The sequence below is a fragment of the Glycine max genome, chromosome 19 (assembly GCF_000004515.6).
Source record: "Glycine max cultivar Williams 82 chromosome 19, Glycine_max_v4.0, whole genome shotgun sequence".
Taxonomy (NCBI): domain Eukaryota; kingdom Viridiplantae; phylum Streptophyta; class Magnoliopsida; order Fabales; family Fabaceae; genus Glycine; species Glycine max.
Window position 1 is genome coordinate 38,935,098 of NC_038255.2, and position 22,737 is coordinate 38,957,834.

At 31.7% G+C, this 22,737-nt stretch overlaps 1 protein-coding gene across 1 annotated transcript; it reads right to left on the reverse strand.

Annotated features, from left to right (window-relative positions):
- Positions 1–6,581: 6,581 nt before the first annotated feature.
- Positions 6,582–19,329, reverse strand: LOC100794067 (ubiquitin carboxyl-terminal hydrolase 5). Its single transcript, XM_003554053.5, has 13 exons — positions 18,953–19,329; positions 17,454–17,708; positions 17,119–17,263; positions 16,927–16,986; positions 16,730–16,825; positions 16,222–16,623; positions 15,213–15,353; positions 14,959–15,129; positions 11,261–11,518; positions 11,015–11,163; positions 10,058–10,642; positions 7,155–7,428; positions 6,582–7,034 (listed from the first exon to the last, which is right to left on the reverse strand). The coding sequence occupies exons 1-13, from the start codon at positions 19,087–19,089 to the stop codon at positions 6,891–6,893; spliced, it is 2,817 nt and encodes a 938-aa protein (XP_003554101.1). The 5' UTR covers positions 19,090–19,329; the 3' UTR covers positions 6,582–6,890.
- Positions 19,330–22,737: the final 3,408 nt, after the last annotated feature.

Consider the following 22,737-nt stretch of genomic DNA (forward strand, 5'->3'; position numbering starts at 1 on the left):
TTTGAAATCAGAAGATAACGCGTAATTAATGTAGAAGAAAAGTGAGATGAGAAGGGGAGAATTGACGAGGCTATTGAGTGCAAGTGCATCTAAATGTATGTGATATATGATAGGATACAGATCGTTTTCATGCAAAGCATAAGCATTTATTACGCAAATAATAATAACATCGATAGGGATATTTGCATGCAAGCATGCAATAATTGAAATTAAAAAAGGTTATGTTCATTCAAACATGTGCCTTATATATATTAACAAGTTTCGTGTTGAAAGGGGATACCCAGAGAACCATTTGAGATGAAAAACGCAAACAGTAGTGTGTTTGTACTTGATATCAGTGATGACGTCTCGGGGGATAAATTGAACTTCGAGCAAAGATATAGGAAGTTACATAAAGGAGTATACGCATATTTTAAAAAAAAAAATATCCAGATATTTTCAGTTCATCTGTATAACTAGGTTCAACATTAATTTCATTCATTTATTATTGTTTGTTTAGTCGAATCCTATACATTAATGGACACCAGTGGTAGAATATATAATTGTTATAGCTATATAGGATAATAATAAAATATATACGATTTTATGGTAGGGATATTTCAATACGTTTCATTTGAATTTTTTACAACCATCCTTATGAATACACGTTTATATGTATAGTCTTAATCTTAAATCATTATCTAACTTTTTACATAACATGATAGTAAGGTTAATGAATACCAATTAAAAACGTGTACACCATCAAGTAGTAAGCGCACTGCTTGTTTTTAGATATAGGTTTTCTTTGGATAAATTTTTCTGTAGGAATTTATAGAAGAAGAAAATAAAAGATAAAAAATAAATAAATTTCTTATATAATCTAAAATTAATTTATGTATAAGCTAATTTGTAAAATTAGCTATTTAGTTTTTTTCGAAAAAATTATTTTCATTTATACATATAAGTTAATTCTAACTTATTAGAGAAATTTATTTTATTTTTCTTTCTATCTTTCTTCTCTTAAAAATGTTTATAGAGAAATTTATATAAATAAAGTCATAATTTATTGAATTTCTATAAGATAAATTTGAAACAAAACAAGAAATTTAGAAAGACACGAGTGTTATAATGAATCATGAATGCTACATTGAAAATAACTTAAAATAACCTTATTAGGAATAAAATAAGAAACACAAAAGAAATTATGTAGAAGAAAATAATTGATTTCTAATATGAACAAGATGTGGGTTAAATTTATGAAGAAAAAAACTATCACATTGGTATTTTAAAATGTAATTTGTATTATATGATTAGCAATGTATATTGAGTTCCAATACGAACAAAACGTGTGCTAAATTTGTATTTACCTTTTTTATTTAATAAAAAGTCATATACGTTCATTATTATTATTATTATTATTATTAAAACAAATCTTACAATCAAATTAAATATAAATTCTATTTATAAAATATTATAATTATTGAAACAAAATCAACCATCAGATTTTGATGTGAAATTTGAATTTTGGTCGGTACCAATTGGTCTCAGTCCCTTTTTCTCTTTTGTACAGATCAAGATAGAGTTATTTAAAAACAAGACTCTTTTCTTATACATGGTGGATGATGCTTCTTAACAGTTGATGCTTGTGGCTAATATGCAAAGTAGTTGATTTTTTAGTGGTGCTATTTTTTTCATAGATATCTTTCTTCAAGGCAATTTCAAGACACTAGCTAAAAATATATAAATGTCTCTTTAAGCAGAAATTCAAATCTTAATTTGTCAGGTCAGAGAGATAAGTTTTTTTTTCACTTCACTAAAAAAAAGCTTTTTTTTACTGGATCCATAATTTTAGTGGTGCTATTTAGTACGAATTTATGTACAAGTTTTTAAATAAAAATGCATTGTAAAATGCTGCATTTTCAAATAATTTAAAATTAAAAAAAATATATAAAATGAGATTAATAGAAAATGGGATTCGTGTAATTTTGACTAAAATCTTTCGTAACTATTAGCCTACTTTAAAATGCGTTTCAACACTTTAATTATGAGACTTTCAGTAACGGAATAGTGTGCATACAACCGCACACACAAGATAATAAGAGAAGTAATTGGGTGTATTACATATAATTTTTTTTAAAAAAAAAATTACTTGATTTTTATATGTTCACATATATAAATAAGAGAAATAAATAAGGATTAGTGTAGTGATATAAAATTCGATATGTTGTGTTCATATATGTGAGAGAATAATATTTATTTAGTAGAAAAAAATTATGTTTGATTTCTTCACAGTGATTATGATTAGTTTCTGATTTTAGTGGGTTGGGTCACGACAGATACCATTAGGTGACTCGCATAACTTTTTTAATTCATTTTTAATATATATATATATATATATATATATATATATATATATATATATATATATATATATATATATATATATATATATATATTAGGGTGTAAGTAATAGGGGTGAAATTATATAAATGGTGTTATTTAAGTGTAACATAAAAATAAGTGATTTAAGAGTTATTTATTTTTTCTACTTTTTAACAAAATATTTTATTCTTTTATAGTATTTTTTGAAGAGATATTATATTTTATTTTTTTAGAAAAAATATTTGAGTAATATATATTTTTCTTTCTAAACGTTAATATGTTATTATTATTTTAAATGTTAAAATAATTAGTTTATAGTCAAATGACTTTATTAGCATTTCATATATATTAATATAAGAATTTAAATATTATTTATTAATCTTTGTCCATGGATCAAACTTACAAACACTTTATAAGAGACTGATAAGTTAAATTTTGAAACATATCTATAATATTTTATCTTCTAATTATCATTATTTTATATTCTTTTTGGCTTTATTGTCTCGTCTTTGTTCTTCTTGTTATTGTTTGAGAGATTTCAACGAATTTTTTGGTCACGAGTGCAAGAGTTCAAATACATGTACTATGTAATTCTTAGAAAAATATATTATATATCAAGTTGCATCAAAGATAAGTTGAATTTTACCGGTAAAGTTGTAACCTTTGTTATGACAACATTTTCCTTCTATTTACCAACTATCTGGAAGTAAATTATTTTCAACGTTGTTAGCTACTATTGTCGTAAAAAATAATTTAGTTAGTAGCATAATTTATTAATTCCAAGTTAATGGTTTTTTAACATAATAAGATTTTTCGTAATAAAAATGTTTAACATAAATACTATTTTTTATTATAAATTCATTAAGATTCTTGATGGCACATGAAATTGGTGATTGTAATTTGTAATTTTGGGTTTTTAAAAAATGTTTAATTTATCTATTATGAAAATATATTTTCTATTATAGTTCTTAGATAATTTAGAAAAAATATATAATTATGATTATTTTGTATGAATTTTGATATGTGCTAGTTAATATATTTATTATATGAATTTTAATTTTTATATTTGGCCCCGTCATTAGATCATGGATTTGTCTCTGGTTGGTGAACATCTTGTGATATCTGAAACTTTGACGATGAAAAAGAAAAGAGAGGAACAAATTCATTGTGCAAGTACAATATTAATCATGCATAAATTGTTAATATTAAAGTTATTTAAGATCGAATCATTTAAAAAAATCTAAACACAAGTAAGATGGTTATATGTAATTATTTAGAATAAAATTCAATAACTAATATTTATTTTCTTATTCTCACGTAAAAACAAATTAAAAAAAAATACTCCCATGCATTTAATAAATCCTATATATAACTTATCCATGTTATAGTGGACAGGCTTACAATCATCTCCATAATACCAAATTGGAATTGCAGTTAACAAATTAATTGCACTACATCGATCCTTAATATTCTAGAAATAAGGGGGGAATTGAAATTTGTGGAAAAGAAAAGGATTCATCCAATTATATGCATAGTGGTGTATAGTGGAAATCCACAATCCCATTTAGAACTCAAGTGATTGTATTAGTCATTTGTGAAGAAAAGCTCACACTTGCAGCAAGATGAATTGGCTTCTATTGTTACCGAACAATATGGAATTAAATTTGTACAAATGTCCACGGCATGTTTCTGCATAATGATATGGACATTGGTTGAAACTAAATATTTTCAAGCAAGTTGATGATAGCCCTTTTTTTCTAAGACAAGTACCGTGGTTACAATTAAGTGCCCTTTCTTTAGGTGGACCAAAAAAGGACACTTAATTTCTGGAATTTGATAGTCTAACTATTGGTAGTAGAAAAAGTAGCACCACCTAACCCACTAACCAACAATGACCACATCATTAGCATTCAGCAGCAGCGTTTTTCCACGTCCCACTGTCGAGATCATTCTATCCGTCGGTGAAAAAAATGTTATCAGAATATATGTGTTGTCGTTTTACATTTACGATCCTATTATTAGCTTTGGCATATTCGATCCTTATGACCATATATTTTTTGTCAAGTAAAGTAATCGTGCTAGCTGTTTTACATGTAGTGTGGATCCAATTGAGTTTTGAAAGCTTTAAGAATTTATTCCATTAATATTACATTACCGGATAACATATAATTTGGATGTTATACCAAGAATAGAGATTAGCCACAGGTAAAGTAAGCAACTGACTCTCTTTCTACTCGTATTGCGTATAGGAGGTTCTTGTTTGTCATTTTGAAGAAAACACACTGAAAACCTGCTTAAAAATTATGATTAGAGATGTTCTTTGTGGTTGTGGAGAGTATGAGACAAATGAGTTTATATAACTATTAAGTAAAACCAATACTTGGTTACTAACCGTCGTCATAGATAACGTTGCAGGTAATGTCGTAGAAAATTTTATTTTTTACGACAATTTCATAAAAAAAATCGTCTTAAAAAATAGATATTCTTTTTAAATGGTTCTTAATTAAAAATCGTCTTAAAATAATATATTTTTAAGATGATTCTTTGTCAATCTTTTGATTCGATAAGACAATTCTTACTATGAAGCAATTACAATCAACACTATAGATAAGAATACAAGAATACAATGCACAACTAACTTAACTCCTTTCCAACTCTAAAATACTTATAATTACCACTAGATTTGAGGGTCTAATATTTTTGTAAGTACCTCCATCCACCGCTTTAAGGGGGTTGATCAACTAAAGCAGGGGGAAAATCACACTCACCACCATATCTTAATTGAGAACATCTCAATTTTTTATAGGTATATTTAGATTCCACTGTAGCATCGAAGTAAGCTTTTCTCCGACCACCATAAAATGTGGTTTAAGCACATGCTCATTTATCAATGAATCATTAAAAGTTGTTGTGCATAACAAAAAAAAATCAATTTATAAACATACAAATAATATAGAAATACACGTCGAAAATGCGTTTATGTTGTGAATTTCATAAACATATATATAACAAAAACGTGTTCCCGGCATGTTCCTTTAATTATTCTCAATTAACTCCCTTTAGAATTCAAAAACCCGAATAAAAAGTATTAACTTTTTTTTGTTAAAAGTATTATTAACTTATGAACTAGTTATTTCACATGTTAGAAAAGAGCTTTTTTCCTCTTTACTTCATATATATTGAAATTTTACAAAAAATTATGAAGTAAAAAAAAACATTAAATAATCACTAACGTATAATTTCATGCACATTATATTTTGGACTATATATTAAAAGGGTTATTTGTTCATTTTGATCACTTGCGGAGATGAACTGTCAAATAGCAATAGTACATAGTTTTTTTACTTTTTTTCTGGTCAGAGACCATGAACAAAAAAAAAAAACTAATACAGATTATCTCACTAAGTAGATATTTTTCATATGTAAACGTAATGGAACCTTACACCATTAATGTGTCAACCCTTATAATTTTCCTGCTTTTAAGATGTATGACTCTTGTCAAGCCTATCTTTTTTTATCATGAAATTGCCAGTTCATCCAAAAATTTGAAATATATTTGATTTGTATAAAAAAAAATTATAACCAGAAGTACCAAAACGGCTTATTTGGCATTTGTTAAATCACGTGCACATCTTGATATTGAGTCTATTGAACAAGTTTTATATCAATAAATATTTGTATATCTTGGTTCATACAAAAACACGTCGTGTTATGTCTGTTTTTATATTAAAAAATCAAGTTCTCAAAAAAGTTGGATGTATAAAAAAAAAATCCAGTCATATTCAACAACAATGTCTTCTATTAGGTTTTTTATTTTGTTACCAAAACAGATTAATAACCCGAAGAAGTACCAAAACAACTATTTGGTGTTTGTTAAATCGCATGCACATCTTGGTATTGGCTTTATTTTATTTTATTGAGTCTATTGAAGTAGTTTGATATCACTAAATATTTGTATATCTTGGTTCATACAAAAACACGTCATGTTATGTGTGTTTATATTAAAAATCCTAGTTCTCAAAAAATAGGATATAAAAACAAAATCAAGAGATGCTAAACATCATTGTCTTCTAGGATCGGCAATAATTTCAAAACTGACTAGTAGGGCATTGGTTCAGAATTCAAGTGAGAAAATGATGTCATTAAGAATGTATCATAATTAAAATAAAATAAAAAACAAATTCTAAGAAAGATTTACCTAGCTCTTTGCAATCTGCACGTAAGTTCAAATTCCGAATAAGTTGAAAATTCATGACAATTACATCCTGCTTAAACAATTTGGATCTGTAATACTGAAATACCAGGAAGGCATCAGACAACATATATGCAAACAACTCCTTAGATTCTGTTTCATCGACTACACTCTGGCATCAACATGCTTGGGCCTTTTCATACAGTAAGGGGAAAAAAATCCCTAAATTAAGGCATACATTTGAAATTGTTCACCTACCTTTTTTCTAAAACTTTTCTGGAATAACCAGGTATGTTCTTGACATCTACTTTATACATAAAACTGCCAACATGAAGGGCTAAGCCCCATTGCTAACAGCGGCATCGTCATTCTTCACCCTGCGGTAAAATAGCACATAGGCAGCAGCAGTGTTAACCTCATCTTCACTTATGAGTGATATGTGGCTGTCATCAAAATTGTACCACCTGTTCTCATCTAAAAGCTGCACATTTGGAAAATATGAATCAGACTGCAGAGCATTGCTAAAAGGAAGAACATTCTGGGTGCTGAGCCCTAGCAAAAAATCAAAGCAACTTCAAAGGATTGAAATTTCTCACTTTACCTTAATATGTGCAGTGTAATGCCCGCTACCCATACTGCCATAATGATTTGTAAGGGCATACAGTTCGTACAGTTGACGCCGAGTGTTGTTTTTGTTGGCTATGTAATTGGTTAAATCAAAATCATGAATGGGAAAGTTAACAAAAGTCTCCAGTTTATGCTTCATTGACCTGCTGTAGGAAAACCTCTTCAAATGAATGACCAAAACCTCTGGGAGTCTCCACAAATCAAGCTTCTTGCTTGCTTGTCGTCTCTCTTTGCATTTAGGACAGTACCTATATCAGATTCAGATAAATATAATATTAGCCATTGATATTCAAGTACTAATTTTATATATGCAAATGCAGAAATGCTTTAAGAACTATTTCTGCAGCAGTTACACAGTTTTGCTCATCAAGAGATTTCAGTAGCAATACAAGATCAAACAAGAAAAAAAAAAAAAAAGTGAATAGAATTACAAAGTGAAAAAGTAGATAAGTTCCTATCCTAAGGTAGAAATTGATATAAAAACAATATTTTACAATGTTTGTGTATCACATAGCTTGAAAGATATAACACTAAGAATAGAAATAAATAACACATAGACATCTAACAATAGAGCCTCGATTAGGTGTGTACATAAAGGAGGAGCATGCTAAGCAAAAATGCTTTCAATAGGAATGTACAAGAAAGAAAGGAGAAAGAGTGCTAGCAAAGCATTGATAACTCAATAGTTACAGCCTAGTTCCACCCATAAATGTGATTAAAGTACTTGGGTTTTACGGATATGGGCAAAGATGTTGAGCTTATTTGAATGTTTTGATTCATGTTTTGCTTTCTAGTTAAATTGGCTCAATCTTTGGAAATCTTGGGAAGTTAAGAGTTATTTCAATTAAGCATGTTTAAGATCTCTTATGGGATGTTTTGCTACTAAATTTTACAGATTTAAGGCTTAGACAAGGCCCAAGCGAGAATCAATCCAAATTGAAGAGGAAAAGGGGAAAGTCTAGCACAAGGGTGCTGTAGGGCTCTAGCCTATTAGAAGCATATACCTGATCAACAGTGCCCACTGACTGAGAATGTCGTGCCCATGACAACTCCAGTCCATTTTATTTCCTTTTTATCTAAATTTTTAAGACTTTTCATTCAGTCCTTTCTAGACCTAGATCTAGTGAGTTGAAAGATTAGGGTAAGGGTTTCTAGTGAGAGAAACTCAAGCATTTGGAGATCAAGCTTGGGATTGAGAGCTTTCAAGGATTCAACATCCAGTTCTTTGTCACTCTTTATTTTGGTTATAGCTTTTTATGTATTCTGAACTATATCCTTTGCTCTTAACTACTAAGGACAGTATGGAGTTCTAAATCTTTTAGAGGCTCCTTTTAATTTACTAGGTACTTTGACTCTTTAAATCTTTGAGCATTTTATTATGAAATGGGTTTGTTTACCCACATCTACTATAAATGTTTTTAATTGCTTGGCTAACAACTGTTTGAACTTTGAAGAGGAATGCTAATAACAAACATTCTATAATACATTCTTTTTAACACACTAATTATTGAGTGAAATTTATGTGGATCCCACTAAATGATTTGGGTTCCACTCCCTATTTAGTGGATCCAGCAAGCAATTCTTTTAGTAAATAATCTACATGCATTTTATCAATAAAAAAAACTGTTTTGCAGGCATTTCACATTTTAATTGGGTAACTCGTTTGATCAAGACAGGATCTGTATGTTGGACCATGGATGTGAATAATTTAAGTTCAACTTTCAAACTGTAGCCAATAGGATAAAAATATACCCATTGGCCTTGCATAGCCATAGTAAACGTGGTCTCTGGGCCAATTCACGTAGTGATGGTTACTTCATCTCATTGTTTTCCCTCTCAAGACTAGTGATGGTTACTGGTTACATCTTAGCATTTACTTTTTAAATGCTTTCATTTGTCTTCTAAAATTTTCAATTTTAATTAATTGCTTTGATAAAGGTTAGAATAGTAATTGATCAATCCCTATAGGAACAATAATCTACACCAAGTTTGTCACTTGCCATGTGTACTTGAATCTTAACAAGTACTCCCTCTGGTTTTAAATATAAGTGAAAAAAACTATTTCACGCTAACTAAGAAAGTTGGTTAACATTTAATTGCATCAATCTCAATTAAAAATTAAGTTATTTACCCAAACTATCCTCATTGGAATTTGATATCAAAAATAAGAATGAGTCATTGGAATTAAAACCCCTAAAATTAGTTGAGATTTACTTATATTTAAAACCAACACCCAAAGCAATTTTTTGGTTATATTCAAAACCAGAGGGAGTATATATATAGCAACGGCAATAAATAAATCATTGTCATGAATATGTTAAAGTACAATTAAGTTGAATTTTGGACACACAAAATTCCCTTATGACAAAATATTGTAGCATGGAATTAGCAAAAAGCACTAAATGAAGTTTAAAATCAAATACCAGAATAAAATGTATAAACACAACACATAAGTTCAGACCTAAGCTATAAAAACTTGAAAATATTAAATGCTAACCCACTCAATGCTCATGAAAAGCATCTACATCTAAATTCATCTAACATAAATTGCGTTAACTACTACACAGGTGAGCATGTAATGGACAATGCCACCTCATACTAGAAAATTCAATGCTGTGGATCATTAACATTTGCAATTACTCTTAATTTACTATAAATAACTCTTCAAACAAGAAGCATGTTACTAGTCACAACCACTAGTTTCATTCTCTTCTGTTGGATTCTTAAATTGCAGAATAGGGAACATTAATAAAATAGGTCATTGACAGATTTAGCTCACAATTATTAATGTACACTCCATTTGGACTGCTTGCTAAGCATGAGAAAGAAAGATATGAAGAGAGAATAGAGTTAGAGTGAGCTGCAGGATGAACTAACCACATATCTTCGGGCACCAGAGGTTCTTCACGCAGAAAAGCTTCCAAGCAGGTGTACAAGGAGAGAGGTTCAGTACGAGCTTTCTTGGTTACAGGTCCATATTTTAGAACTTCAGGCAAAGTCTCAAGTGGATGAGTATCATACTTCTCCAGAAGCTTCTGAGACCAATCAATATACACTAAAATCTTTGGAGACAATGGCGACAGTTTAACTACTTTTTCCTCTCCCATTGAAAGATCAATGCAAGCATTGTTATCATCTACCAAGAGAAGAGGTAATGTTGGCAATGGCACTGGCGGCGCCTTTGAATTGGTAGTATCCTTATTTACTGAATTTGACACCATGTTGGCAGCACATGCATCATCAGAAGAATTAAAACTGCATTGATCAGATGTTGCTTTTGGGATGCTTGTTTCAGAAGTGGTAGCTTGTTCTACATTGATACCTTTCCTTAGCAGTGGAGAGAGCATACGATTAACTATTACTTGTATATCACCTCTTGTGACTGTATCATCACATGAAATCAACGAAACAATAGGTGTTCCATATGGTTTCCATCCGGATATGATGTGTGAGTCACTACTCCTAAGAGAAAATTACAAAAATATATCAGAAAGCAGTTTAGCAAACAACATATAAAATTATGCCCAACTTGATGTTTTAACTTATGACCTAGATGACATATGATACCACGGCCAAGTGACTTCCATTTAAATTTTAATGGATCTGGACCTAACAGATGCAATTCAAATCAAATCAACATTAGAAAATACTGCATTATAGTTAGCTATTAAACATGACAGACTGTTTTCCCAAATCCCCATAATAGTAATAGAAGAGAATGTTATAACAAACAAGAAGAGAAGCATCATTATATGTACTAACATGACAAAGTAGATTCAATTCTTTGGTAAATATAACAACTGTGCATATCATGTAAATTTAAAAATCACATACTGCTCTCTTCGGCGATGTATCAACTGGAGATACTTTGTGTTCTTGTCTATCTTTGGAACCTTGTAAGCAGCAAGACGGTCATCATCTTTAATATTAGACAACAATTGAAGAGGATCTTCAAAATATCTATGGATCAAATGGTTTCGTATCTGTGAATAGCACATCAATATAACACACTGAATTAGAATAAGTACATGCAATAATTCCAATACATATGTTTAACTTATGAACTAGTTTGGTACACACCTCCACAAGTACTAGCCTCTCATTGTGCTTCAATGAGCAAGCATTGCTAAGTGCCTGTATGAGATCCCTGCATCGTCCCTGCTTAGGGACAGTTACTGTACAAGCAGATGGAAGGGCGGCTCCATCACAAGCAAAAACTGTCACTGTCATGGTTCTATTGGTGGTGGGCTGGAGTGGCAGGGAAAGGTACATAAAAGGATCAAATGTGACAGAGACTTTATTACAAACTGGACAAACCAAAGTTGACTTGTATTGTCCCTAAAAAATGAAGAATTATCAGAAACATATCCAAGTTGGTAAACTTGATCAGGAATATATAAAATGTGAATTCATATCATACATAAACAATTACAAATGGATAATCAAGAGACCAAAGTTTAAATTATGGAAAGAAATTAGCATCATTGAACATTTTCTTAATTGAAATTTCTGTGTACAAGAGTACCAGCTAAGCCATAAATAAAAAAATTACGCTAGTTAGGAAACACCATTGGTCTCTTAGTCTGAAGCATGGATACTCTATTTTGGGCAGCGTACCAGTATCAGATATGTATCCAATACGGATACTCCCTGGATACATATCCTGCACGTATCCAGTTCCAGACCAATTTTAAAAAGGAAAAAGACGTCCCGATACGGCACGGATACAGCATGATAGTCAGATTTAAAATAAATCAATTTTTTTAGAACAGGTAACACCAAAATAAAAAATAGAACCAGATTTTTAGTAATGTTATTCCAGTATTTTGAATTTTTGGATCATATTTATTTGCAATTTCTATCTTATTTTTATTGATGTTTAATAAAATATTATTGATTTTAATGTATCCTAAACGTATCATATCCTATATTTTTTTAAAATGACGTATCGTCATATTGTATCCGAATCGTGTCCGATACTTGTACCATATCCATGCATCATAGATCTCTTATCATATAATTGCCCCTCCCTTTGGATAAACTACAGTTTATTTTAAGTTCACTATGCTTCAGAGAAGAATGATCATTGTCATAATAATACTGTAACCTGCATTTTTATTCCCAATGCATTCATCATAATCCCACATCTTTTCCCGGTAAATCTCACCCATCCTAGATTCATTTTTATCATTTCAAACAAAGTAATGCATAAAGCTTAAACCCTTTAAAAAAAACCAAACTTAGAATCATCAATTTCTGAAATATTATCCCACCACCAGTGTTGTCAATAGCAGATTGCAGAAAATTGCTAAAAGCTGAAAATCCGCTATAGAATATAGTGGATGGCTTTGCGGCCAAATAGCAGAACCCACATAGCGGTTGAAATAGAATATATATAACAATTAAATGTGTATAGAAAAAGCATGCTATATGCAAATAAAAATAAGCTGGACAAGCATTAACATAATATTATCTCAAAAGTTAAATTGTTCAAGACAAAATATGTTCATTCTCCTCTGCCCCTTCCCCAATATTTCCATCCAGGATCAGTGCTAGGAGGATTTGATGATCCCTCATTTGCCATACTGTGATTTTTTAAGAAATCAGAATAATAAGAAGGTCGGGTATAAGACAGATGACTTGGAGGAAGAAAAAGGGGGAGTATTAAACCAAAGAAAGAAAAAAAAGTTCTTACCTGTAAAAAAACAGAGGCACTGGACAAAGAAGGCTGGAAAGTTTTGGTAGGGAAGGGTTTATGTGGTGACTAAGAATCAGAGGAAATGCTAAGAGGTTCTAGAATGGTCTGGAAAACTGAAAACTTACGTGAAGTAGAAGTCAAAATGCTACTGTTGAGCCTATTAGAAGAAAGCCCGAGTCCATAAGTAAAAAGTAAAAAAAAAAATAGAGTAAAAACAAAAAATTTGACTCTGATGTTTTAAAAACCAATAGAGTAAACTTTTAAAAACCCACGTGACTACTACACGTGAGTTTTAAATTTTAACAAAGCTAAAAACCTTGTGGACTGCAAGCCCAAAACAACTCTGAAGTACCTGACCCAAATCCGCAATCCGCACCTGACCACATTCCTCTTTCAGAACGATGAACCCTAAACGCGCATCGATGCAGTTTCACTCCGGATTCAACTTTGTCGGAAACCGACAATGCAACAACCACGATGCAATGAGATTCCGCGACAGGTAAGGCACCCGCGATTGCAATTTTTGTGGAGTCCACAACGCGACCCCGTCGCGATTGCGTTTTCCCTAAAACCCGCTACGCTATAGCTTGATAGTGCCGCGATAGCCACCATTTACAACATTGCCCACCACATGCGCAGGTTTCCTCATTCCTCCACACCTCATAACAAAACTTGAAAAATAAGAAAGAAAGCAAGATGAAGTCTGAGGAAAAGTCAGTACAGGTCATGGAGTGTAGACTAGAAGGAACATAGGGAATACTTACAAGTTAGGTGATTAGAGGGGGTTACTTGGGGAAAAGGATATATAACAGAAGATGTACATGGTGAAGGTCATCTTTTGGGGAGGATTGGAACTACTGAGCAACTGTTTTGGCGTAAAAGGAGAAGTCCTTTAGAGGAGGTTAACTATTGAATCTGAATTCAATAATTACAAACCTTTTCATCCTTTATCTATTTTTTTCTCAATCTTTGCCTCACCTATTTGATTCTAAGTTCTGTATTATACTTGCAAGAGGTTCGGCACTACAGGGGATAATGAGACTTCACAATTTGGAAAAGCCACGGCTTTTGCTGTGGGTGATTTCTGACAGTAAGTTCAAGAGGCTGACAACTTTGCATTCAGTAAAATACCAGAAGAAGCTATGAGTGCTTTTTCTAAATGCTTTAAGGGTCGTTCAAAAGCAAAATTTTGAGTTCCCAGTAGGTTTTGAAACAGTCCCCATTTTCATTTTGTTTGAAAACGTTGAAAACAACTTTTTTCATTTTCAATTTTCTGCTTCTTTTTGGAAATATTTTCACAGAAAACGTTTTCGAGAATTGAAACAAACTTATTTTCTGTTTTCACTGAAAATGAAAACAGAAAATGGACAAACCAAACGCCCTCTAACAATTTTCAGAATATCTAAAACATAACAGCTTTCAAAATATTAGATAGTAGTTCCAAACAGATTCTAATGATGCTACTTTAGGACCAAGGCTGCTTATTACTCATTGTAGCAACTAATAAAGATTAGAAGCTGGATGAATCAGAAACAAACGAAACGGTGAAATGCAAAGGAAAATATTGAGTTTGTGAGGGCAGGATTATATTTAATTGAAAGTTAGTTGACACTTCACAGAAAATCATGAAAGGTTTGCAAAATGTAGATATCTAGACACCAGCTGTATAGGTTATTGTAGGTAAATGTAGACCTGCAAGTAGCTTAGAGCTACATCTCAGTTATGACAGATGTACAGTTAGTTAGTTGCAACAGCTGTCAGACAACTGGAGCTAGAGGTCTATCTTTGTATTCTATAAATACCTTCTCTGTAATCAAATCAGATAGAATGAAATAGTTCAAATTACTCTCTAATCTCTTCCACTCTGAATTCTACAATCTTGATTACAAGAAACAGAAATTCAGTTAAAAATCATATTTAGAGAGGCTGAATCATTTATATTGATATTTATTACATGACATTCTATGCAGCATTTCCTGTTAACTATGCTAGTTAAAGCTGTTTCTGACAAGCTGATATTAAGCCATTAACTGAGTCTATGACACATTACAATAATTTACTAATTACTGATTTGACTCACCTGGCATACATCAACAATTATGGAATCATTACGAGCAATATGATTTGCCCAATATTCGTCAGCCACTTCTTCATCAGGCCGGCCATCGGCATCTCGAGATTTTATATATGGTTTGTGCTTTACACGATTCAAGTCTTCATGAAGACCATCAAGAAGAAATGCTAAAAGCTCCTGAAAAAGATGGTAAAACAAATGTTACCACGGACTACGACATAGAAATTGAAGAGGGTAAAACTTTCAGTCAATGGGTGAACCTGAGAATCATGTTGATTGTGCCCACTGAACTGAGGTGCAAAGCGAACAAGCTTTGCTTTAAAAGGCCGAGGAGCGATTGGTGTTCGCCCAGGTGCCCATAGTTTTCGAAGCAACTCACCAAATGCTAGGGCTAGTTCACCCTACACAGTGGAAAGTTTTATTTAGAACAATACTTCATAATTTTACCATAACAGTTATCATATGGTTGACTAAAAATCATTTCCCAACCAAACCAAGTCATTGAAGGATGGCATAGTAATGCACAAAAAGTTCAATCTTATTGAAGCAGGCATTCAAGCAATACAAAGACAAAATGAGTTTATAACCCATGATAATAACTCTTCCAAATGGTTTAATGGAGACCATTTTTTTAATAAATGCTACCATTGACTCCAACTCAAATATTCTTTATTTCAAAATGACATATGAAATATAACCCAATATAATAGCTTCAATGAATAACAGAAAAATAAAAAATAATAATAAAAATAAAATAAAATTCATGCCCACAAATTAAGACTTAAGGCTAGGCTTAATTGAATTAATGGACCTCCAACTTTTATGGGGAAACATATTTTTCCCTCTAGATTTCAATTTAAACAAATAGGAGGAGGATGCCATTCAAATTGAAACCAATTGGAAGGATCAAAAGTGAAATTAAGCTTTTTTAAGTATAAAACTTGCCTTCACCCTAAAACTTAAGCTTTTGAAATAATTGGTTCATGACATAGTGTTAGAACCTCCAAGACCAAGTGGTCTAGAGTTCAATCTACACTGACCCCATTCTTCTACATAGATAAGTTGAAATTAAGTATAAGATACGCGAGCCTATACATTATCAGCACTTGAAAACCAAAGGGCTCCAGTGCGAAGGAGTATGTTAAAGTTTGGGACTGGAAATAACCTTTTATCTCTAAACCAAATACTTGTTCTATAGCGGATCCCTAATAAAAGTATGGAAAGAAAAGGAAACAAATTCATGCTTACAGCTTTTTAGATGATACTTACAACCATGCCCAATGGATTTTGCCAATTTATCTCTCGGTGATAGTCTTCCCTGAAGTACCTAGCAAATTCCGGTGTATGAACAAGGCACTGTATTGCACTATTCATGTAACAAGTATTGCCAAGATTCAGCAATCCAGTGAGACCACCGAATGAACCTCTTGTGGTGACACCACTGGTTCCATAAGGGTTTTCCACATCTCTAACTGGAGAATTTAGGTTCTGAGATGAAGAAAGGTCCATGTTGTGGCCTCTAGATGCACCTCTGCTAGCAGATAAGCCACCAGCAATCGATAAGCTAGATTTTGAAGGCTCCACAAGAGCAGAATTCATTTCCCTCTGTGCAGACCCATTTTCTTGAGCAAAACTTGTGTTGTTTGTATTGTTGATGACCTCAACAAGAATCTGTATGAATATTATCATTAATCAAAAGAAAAACAAGAGTGATAAATTGAAATGTGTAAGCACAAGCAAGAGGAACATTCCTACATAAAACATACTGAATACTCACATCTTGGTCCATTTGTAAATTAGCATCGTCGAGAGTTTTGTCCATGTCATTCATCAAAGCATGCTTTCGACGGGCATAGTAATCCCAAATACACACCTACAACAGAGATAGCTATTTTTCACCACGTGCTGAATAAAAATGAAAAATAAAAGCTGTCAAAAAATTAGAATTTCAACAAGGAACCATGAAGTTTTTACTTGGTCTGGCTGAAGATCAAATATTTCACAAGCTTTTCTGTGAAGCTGTCCAATGGTTTCCTGCCCAAAATATCTCAACTTTAAGGTAGATATAGCATGTATAAACTGAATTATACTTGCAAAGGAATGGTAAGAGATGTTAAATATATATTTATCAATTATCAAGACTCAGTACATTCTCTCAAACCACACCTTCTTGCTTATTCTTATAGGGAAACGATCATTTTTTGGCAACATAAGTAATTGAAGCCGTAAAGGATACACCTCTACTGCCAATTCAGTCTGGGAAAGACCTGAACTAATAACTTTCCTTGCCAATGTAGGTCCACCGCCATACCTAGTCAAGGGGGACAAAATCAGGCAGCTCGTTAAAGCCCAGTTAAAGGGTTAGAAGTTTGTGTAAATTAGTAGATTTCTTCCAAAACCATAAAAATCAAGAAATCCAAAAGAAAATCATAAATATAATATAGCACTTTCACATTTTAGATGAACCATATATGACCAGTGTGACAAGTAAACAATCTCACCATCTAAATAATTGGTTCCAAACTTCTTGGGGAAGTAATACATAGTCACGGCCTTCTAAAAGTGTATCATGAATCTCAATACCCATACCAGTGTCCTCTGACACAGCATCATCTATCAAATCAGAATTATCAATACCAGCTGGCCTCTTTAACACACTTGAATTGGCCAAATCACAATGTTCTGATAAGGAAGATGCATCATATGAAGTGTTTGTCTGTTCCTGGTTCACATATTCAATCCAATGTTGCCACCATCTGCATAAAATCTATCAGAAACAACTTCCTTCTAATCCTGTGTAATTACATGTGTATGTGAAGGTATTCAAACTAGGCCAGTCAGTCTATAGCCACAAAATGGAGATTAAACTTTAAAGTACAAACTACAAAACATTTCTGCATAGCGTTTCAAGTTTAAGTTAGGTTATTGTCACTGATTTTTTTTTAAAATAAATCTCTATGGACTTCCACTGACAAACATTAAGAAAGGGACTGAAATTTTTAATTTTTTACACACACAGCTTTTAGTCCTAAGATGCTTGTTATGAGCAAATATACGTTGGAACAGCACAACTTTAATTGCTTTAAAGTCCAAGTAACTCCTTTCCTTTGGAATAACTTGTTTCCAGTTTTAGGGGCACATTGGGAGGAAAGGCACATACAAGGAAGCCGTTTCTTATGATTTTGATTATAGGCGGTGAGCATATGAAGGCCTATATTTTGCAGAAGTGTGAAATTTTTATCTTTTCTTCAGTAAAAGTCATACCCCAAGCCCCCCCCCCCCCAAGCGCACCTTTGGGAAACAAAAGTAATTTAAACAACTAACTGAACTGAATAAAAACATAATCTTTGAAGTTTGAATTGCAATGACAAAAATGCAAGGCAAGGCAACAATGCAACCTAGGGATTTGAAGAAGCCTGCACTGCAAAATCAGCTGCAAAGAACGCCTTAACCCTATACCTCCTAATTTCACAACCATAACATTCGAGCTCAATAACCCTCCCCCATACAGTATTTACTCATGAGATATAAGATTGTCATGTTCATTAAACATGGTAAGACTATACAATTTGCCCAATATGCAAAATGCAGCTTTCTAACAAAAACAATTAAACAGCAAGCTAGTCTATTGTCAGAGAATGGCTGCAACAGTTACACCCTGGTAAATTTATCCCCATAAAAATAAAGAGAAAATGGACTGAGGGTTATGTGCAGTCATGATCAAGGTATCATCACTATCTATCCAATTAAACCAGTCCAAGATTTAGCCTAAAATTCACTCATTCCATCTCAATTAAATACAAAATAGAGCAAAAATCGAGTTAGGTTAGTAAAATTGAGGGCAAAGAAAACAAAAGATCTGAGCAAACTCAGGGCATGCCCATTTTCTCAAACAGTGAAACTTTGGCCTAATCTAATAAAATAACAGAAAAGGTGTGAACTTTGGGTGAGATTTGGAGTGCCCAGTTGCGAAAAAGAGGGAAAGAGACGAAGGAAAAACCTCTGAGTGATTAAGAAGAAGGTGTCGCCTTCTTTGCTGTTAGCTTGGGCAGTGAGAGCAATGTCTCTGATCAAGATCCTCTCCTCATCTGGACTCAGCTCAGAGACGCTGGCGATACACATCGGCACCTCTGTCATCTTTCCTCTCTCGATCTCAACTCAACACAACCGTTTGAGACAACAGAGTTTCAGAGGAAAACGACAAAAACAACAACAACCACAAACAACTGCGACTCTCTCTTGTATCCGCGTTTAACAGCGGTTAGCCGTGGGTTACCTCGGTTCTGTGAAGTTCTACACAATTGCAAATTTATTTTCATTAAAATTGTCGAGATAATTTACTAGGGTACTTATCCGTGCCTGGACTTTACCAACACTTGGGTGGTTCATTTTATAGGTGAAGTTTAAGTAAGATACCAACATAGTAAGAGATGATTAGTAGATGATCAGGTGCCTGTAATCATGGTTTGATTTTTAATTTGAACATATAAAAAAAATATATGTTGAAATATATTGGTTTACAAAAAAAAAATTGAATTAAGATCTATTAAGATAATTGAAGTAAAAAATCTTATTAAAGATGATTAGTCAAAAAAATTTGAGAGAAATTAGTCTTAAGCAAAATCTCATTTGTTTCATGGGTTTTGTTTAGTAGTTGTTACAAGTTTGAAGGAATCTTCCAAAAAAAAAGTGTTTTGGAAAATCAACCTAATTGTATATTAGAATGGATAAATCTTCAAATTAATAATAATTTTTTATACATTTTGAGTTTGATTGTCACTTTTGATTTACTATATTTTACAGTTATTATGTCTTGATTGATTAAGTTTAAAAAATTTTATTATGGGCCTTTACGTTTTTTGAAATAAACCATTTTAGTTTTTTTTTTCAATTTTTTGTTGGAGATATTAGTATTCTTGTTAACTTTTAAATTTTAAAAAAACGATCAAAATAATATATTTTGAAAACATAAAGGATCAGAGTGAAGTTTTTATAACGATGGATCAAACCAAAACAACTACCAAACATGATAGATTAAAAATGAGATTAAGCCTTTTAAAATAATTAACTTTACATAGTGATGATTAAGTACTGACACTATCTTTATTTTATTTTAAGAAAAAATAAACAGCTAAAAAATCATCATCTTCTTCAACCTATTTTAGATCTAAAATGGTAAAAAATACAGCAACACACAAATTGAATGAGTCAATACATAATCTCGCTAGAATCATTGAAAATTATGATACTCCTCATCAAAAAACCAAAAACTTTCACACAATTATGTTATTGAAAATAGAAGCATAGGAGATCGAAGCAAGAGTTGTCATCGACAAAAGACAAAAACATGACTCTAACTCACCAATTAACTCAGATCTTAACGATGAAGTCACAATGTGCCTCTTTGTGAGATCTGCGAATAAGACCTCCACTATCACACATGGTTGGGTCAGACAAGTAGAGGATTTTTCATCCAACATCTACAACCAGGTTGGGCAAAGGCAAACAGCGCAAAAAGTGATCAAATGTGTGTTCCATTGGACCAAAATGTGGACACTAACGTTTCTAACAAAAAATGACCAAAACAATACATTTCGAAAACATAAATGATCAAAATGAAACTTCTAAACATAATGTATCAAAGCAAAACAACTATGAAACATAATGGACAAAAAGTGACATTAAACCATTTTAAAATTTAAAAGTTTACATAATACTAATGTTTCTAACGAAAAATTGAAAAAATGACCAAAATGATACATTTCAAAAACATAAAGGACCAGAATGAAACTTTTAAAATTTAATGTACTAAAGCAAAACAATTGCAAAATATAATGAGCTAAAAATGATATTAAATCTACATTTTGAGTCTTAAAGTTAGAATTTTAGTATTTTATATTTAGCTTTTTTTATATATAGTTAAGTATTTTTATCATTTTATATTTTTAGAGTTAACTCTAAATTTAATGGTTTTGTATTTATTTATATATTTTTTTTCTAAGATTGGAAGCACCTAGGGTTAAGCGCCCAATCACTTGGGTTATAGAATGTTAAGCACTCATTATGGGTCAAAGCATGATCTAAAAACAATATACCAAATATAAGCTTAATTACTCATTCGATCTTTGTGTTTGTTGTAATTTTTATACCCAACCTTAGACACTCAATAATAACCTGCACAAGAGTTAGGCAAATCCTAGACCCCTTACATACACTTTGTAGAGATCTTTGTGTGAACTAGGTAAATTCCAACTTCTAGACACTTAAGACGTATGATTGAGGAACACAACAACATATGAGTAAGTACAATCTTAGCCACTTAACAAGAAATTATATATATATATATATATATATATATATATATATATATATATATATATAAAGAACTCTAAGCAAGTGAAGACCATGACATGTTAGATCATCTTCATCTTTGAATCTTGATGCTCAATGGCTAGGGTCCTTTCTAAGTTATATTCTAACTAAACAACATTCAAATTATAGTCTCTTAGAAGTAAAAGACTAAGACACAACAAATCAACTTTGTTGTCCTAATTCAATGCTTAGGAGTTTGTAACTATACCAAGTAACCTTACTCAATTGACCTGTAGATTTAGACCCTTTTAATCAAATTGAGCCGTAACAAGTCATCTTCATCTTATTAACTTAATGTTTAAGAAGCTATGGATTGTATCAATTGAGTATCGTGTGTTGTTTAACAACCGAATCAACATTAGTCGCTAAATTGTGTATGTTTATGTTCTTTTAGCAACTAGTAAAATAATGAGTAAATTACACATATATCTCATGATATTTAAGGAAATTGCACATGTATCCTCTCTTTCTGAAGAACTACACATGTCTCTTCTAAGGTTTAAGAAAATTACATATATCTCTCATGAGGTTTAAATAAATTACACAAGTCTCCCTTTTATTTTTAAAACCTACAGAAACCCCCTAAATATCGCCTAAGCATTTAACAGTAACAAGTTATGTGCATTGACAATTTTGATTAAAAAAGGCTAAAAAAAACAATGTAAAAAAGTTTAAAAAATCCAACACTTTCTACAGCAACGTAGGTTCAAATGTATCTGAAATTAGCTTTGAGCAAAAAGTAATAGATTTAAATTTTGCGAATATAAAAAATAGATAATTTTTTTACAGTGACATATTTCGAACAATTTCATATTTATAAGGACGAAAAATATATTTTAGTCTTTATTAATCAAAATTGTCAATGCACATGATTTGTTTCTGTCAAATATTTATATGACATTTAGGGGATTTATGTAAGTTTTAAAAATAGAAGGAAGACATGTATAATTTCCTTAAACATCAAGAGAGGCATGTGTGGATTTTACAAAAAGATGAAAGAGATGTTTAATTTCCTTAAACCCCAAGAAGGTATGTATAATTTATTCTTAAATAATTGTCCATCACTAAGTCATATTAATTGGAGTACTAGTGTGTTCCGTTGTCTTACAGCAATCAAATAATTATAGATTTTAAGTTTAGTAAATAGGAAAGTTAGTTGTTAGGAGTCTCCTCATGATATATGACTGGCAAAAGTCCTAAAGTTCTTTTGACATATGATCTCTAATGAAATGTTTTTTTATCTCCCAGTGTTAGTTGTTAGTTATTGTTATAATATTAGTGGGGTCATTTGAACCCATGACCTCTCCTTCTCCCTTGAGCCCTTAAACCCTCCTTCAAGTCAACCTCATAGTTCCATGGCTAAGGAAATGTGATAAGTGAAAGACAACCTTCTCAAAAGAGGTTAATTTTTTT

Coding starts and splice junctions, on each gene's coding strand:
- LOC100794067 (XM_003554053.5), bottom strand. CDS start 19,089: ATGACAGAGGTGCCGATGTGTATCGCCAGCGTCTCTGAGCTGAGTCCA. Junction 16,624..16,729: donor ATTTACAAATGGACCAAGAT/GTGAGTATTCAG, acceptor ATATTCATACAG/ATTCTTGTTGAGGTCATCAA. Junction 7,035..7,154: donor ATTACACTGCACATATTAAG/GTAAAGTGAGAA, acceptor CCAAATGTGCAG/CTTTTAGATGAGAACAGGTG.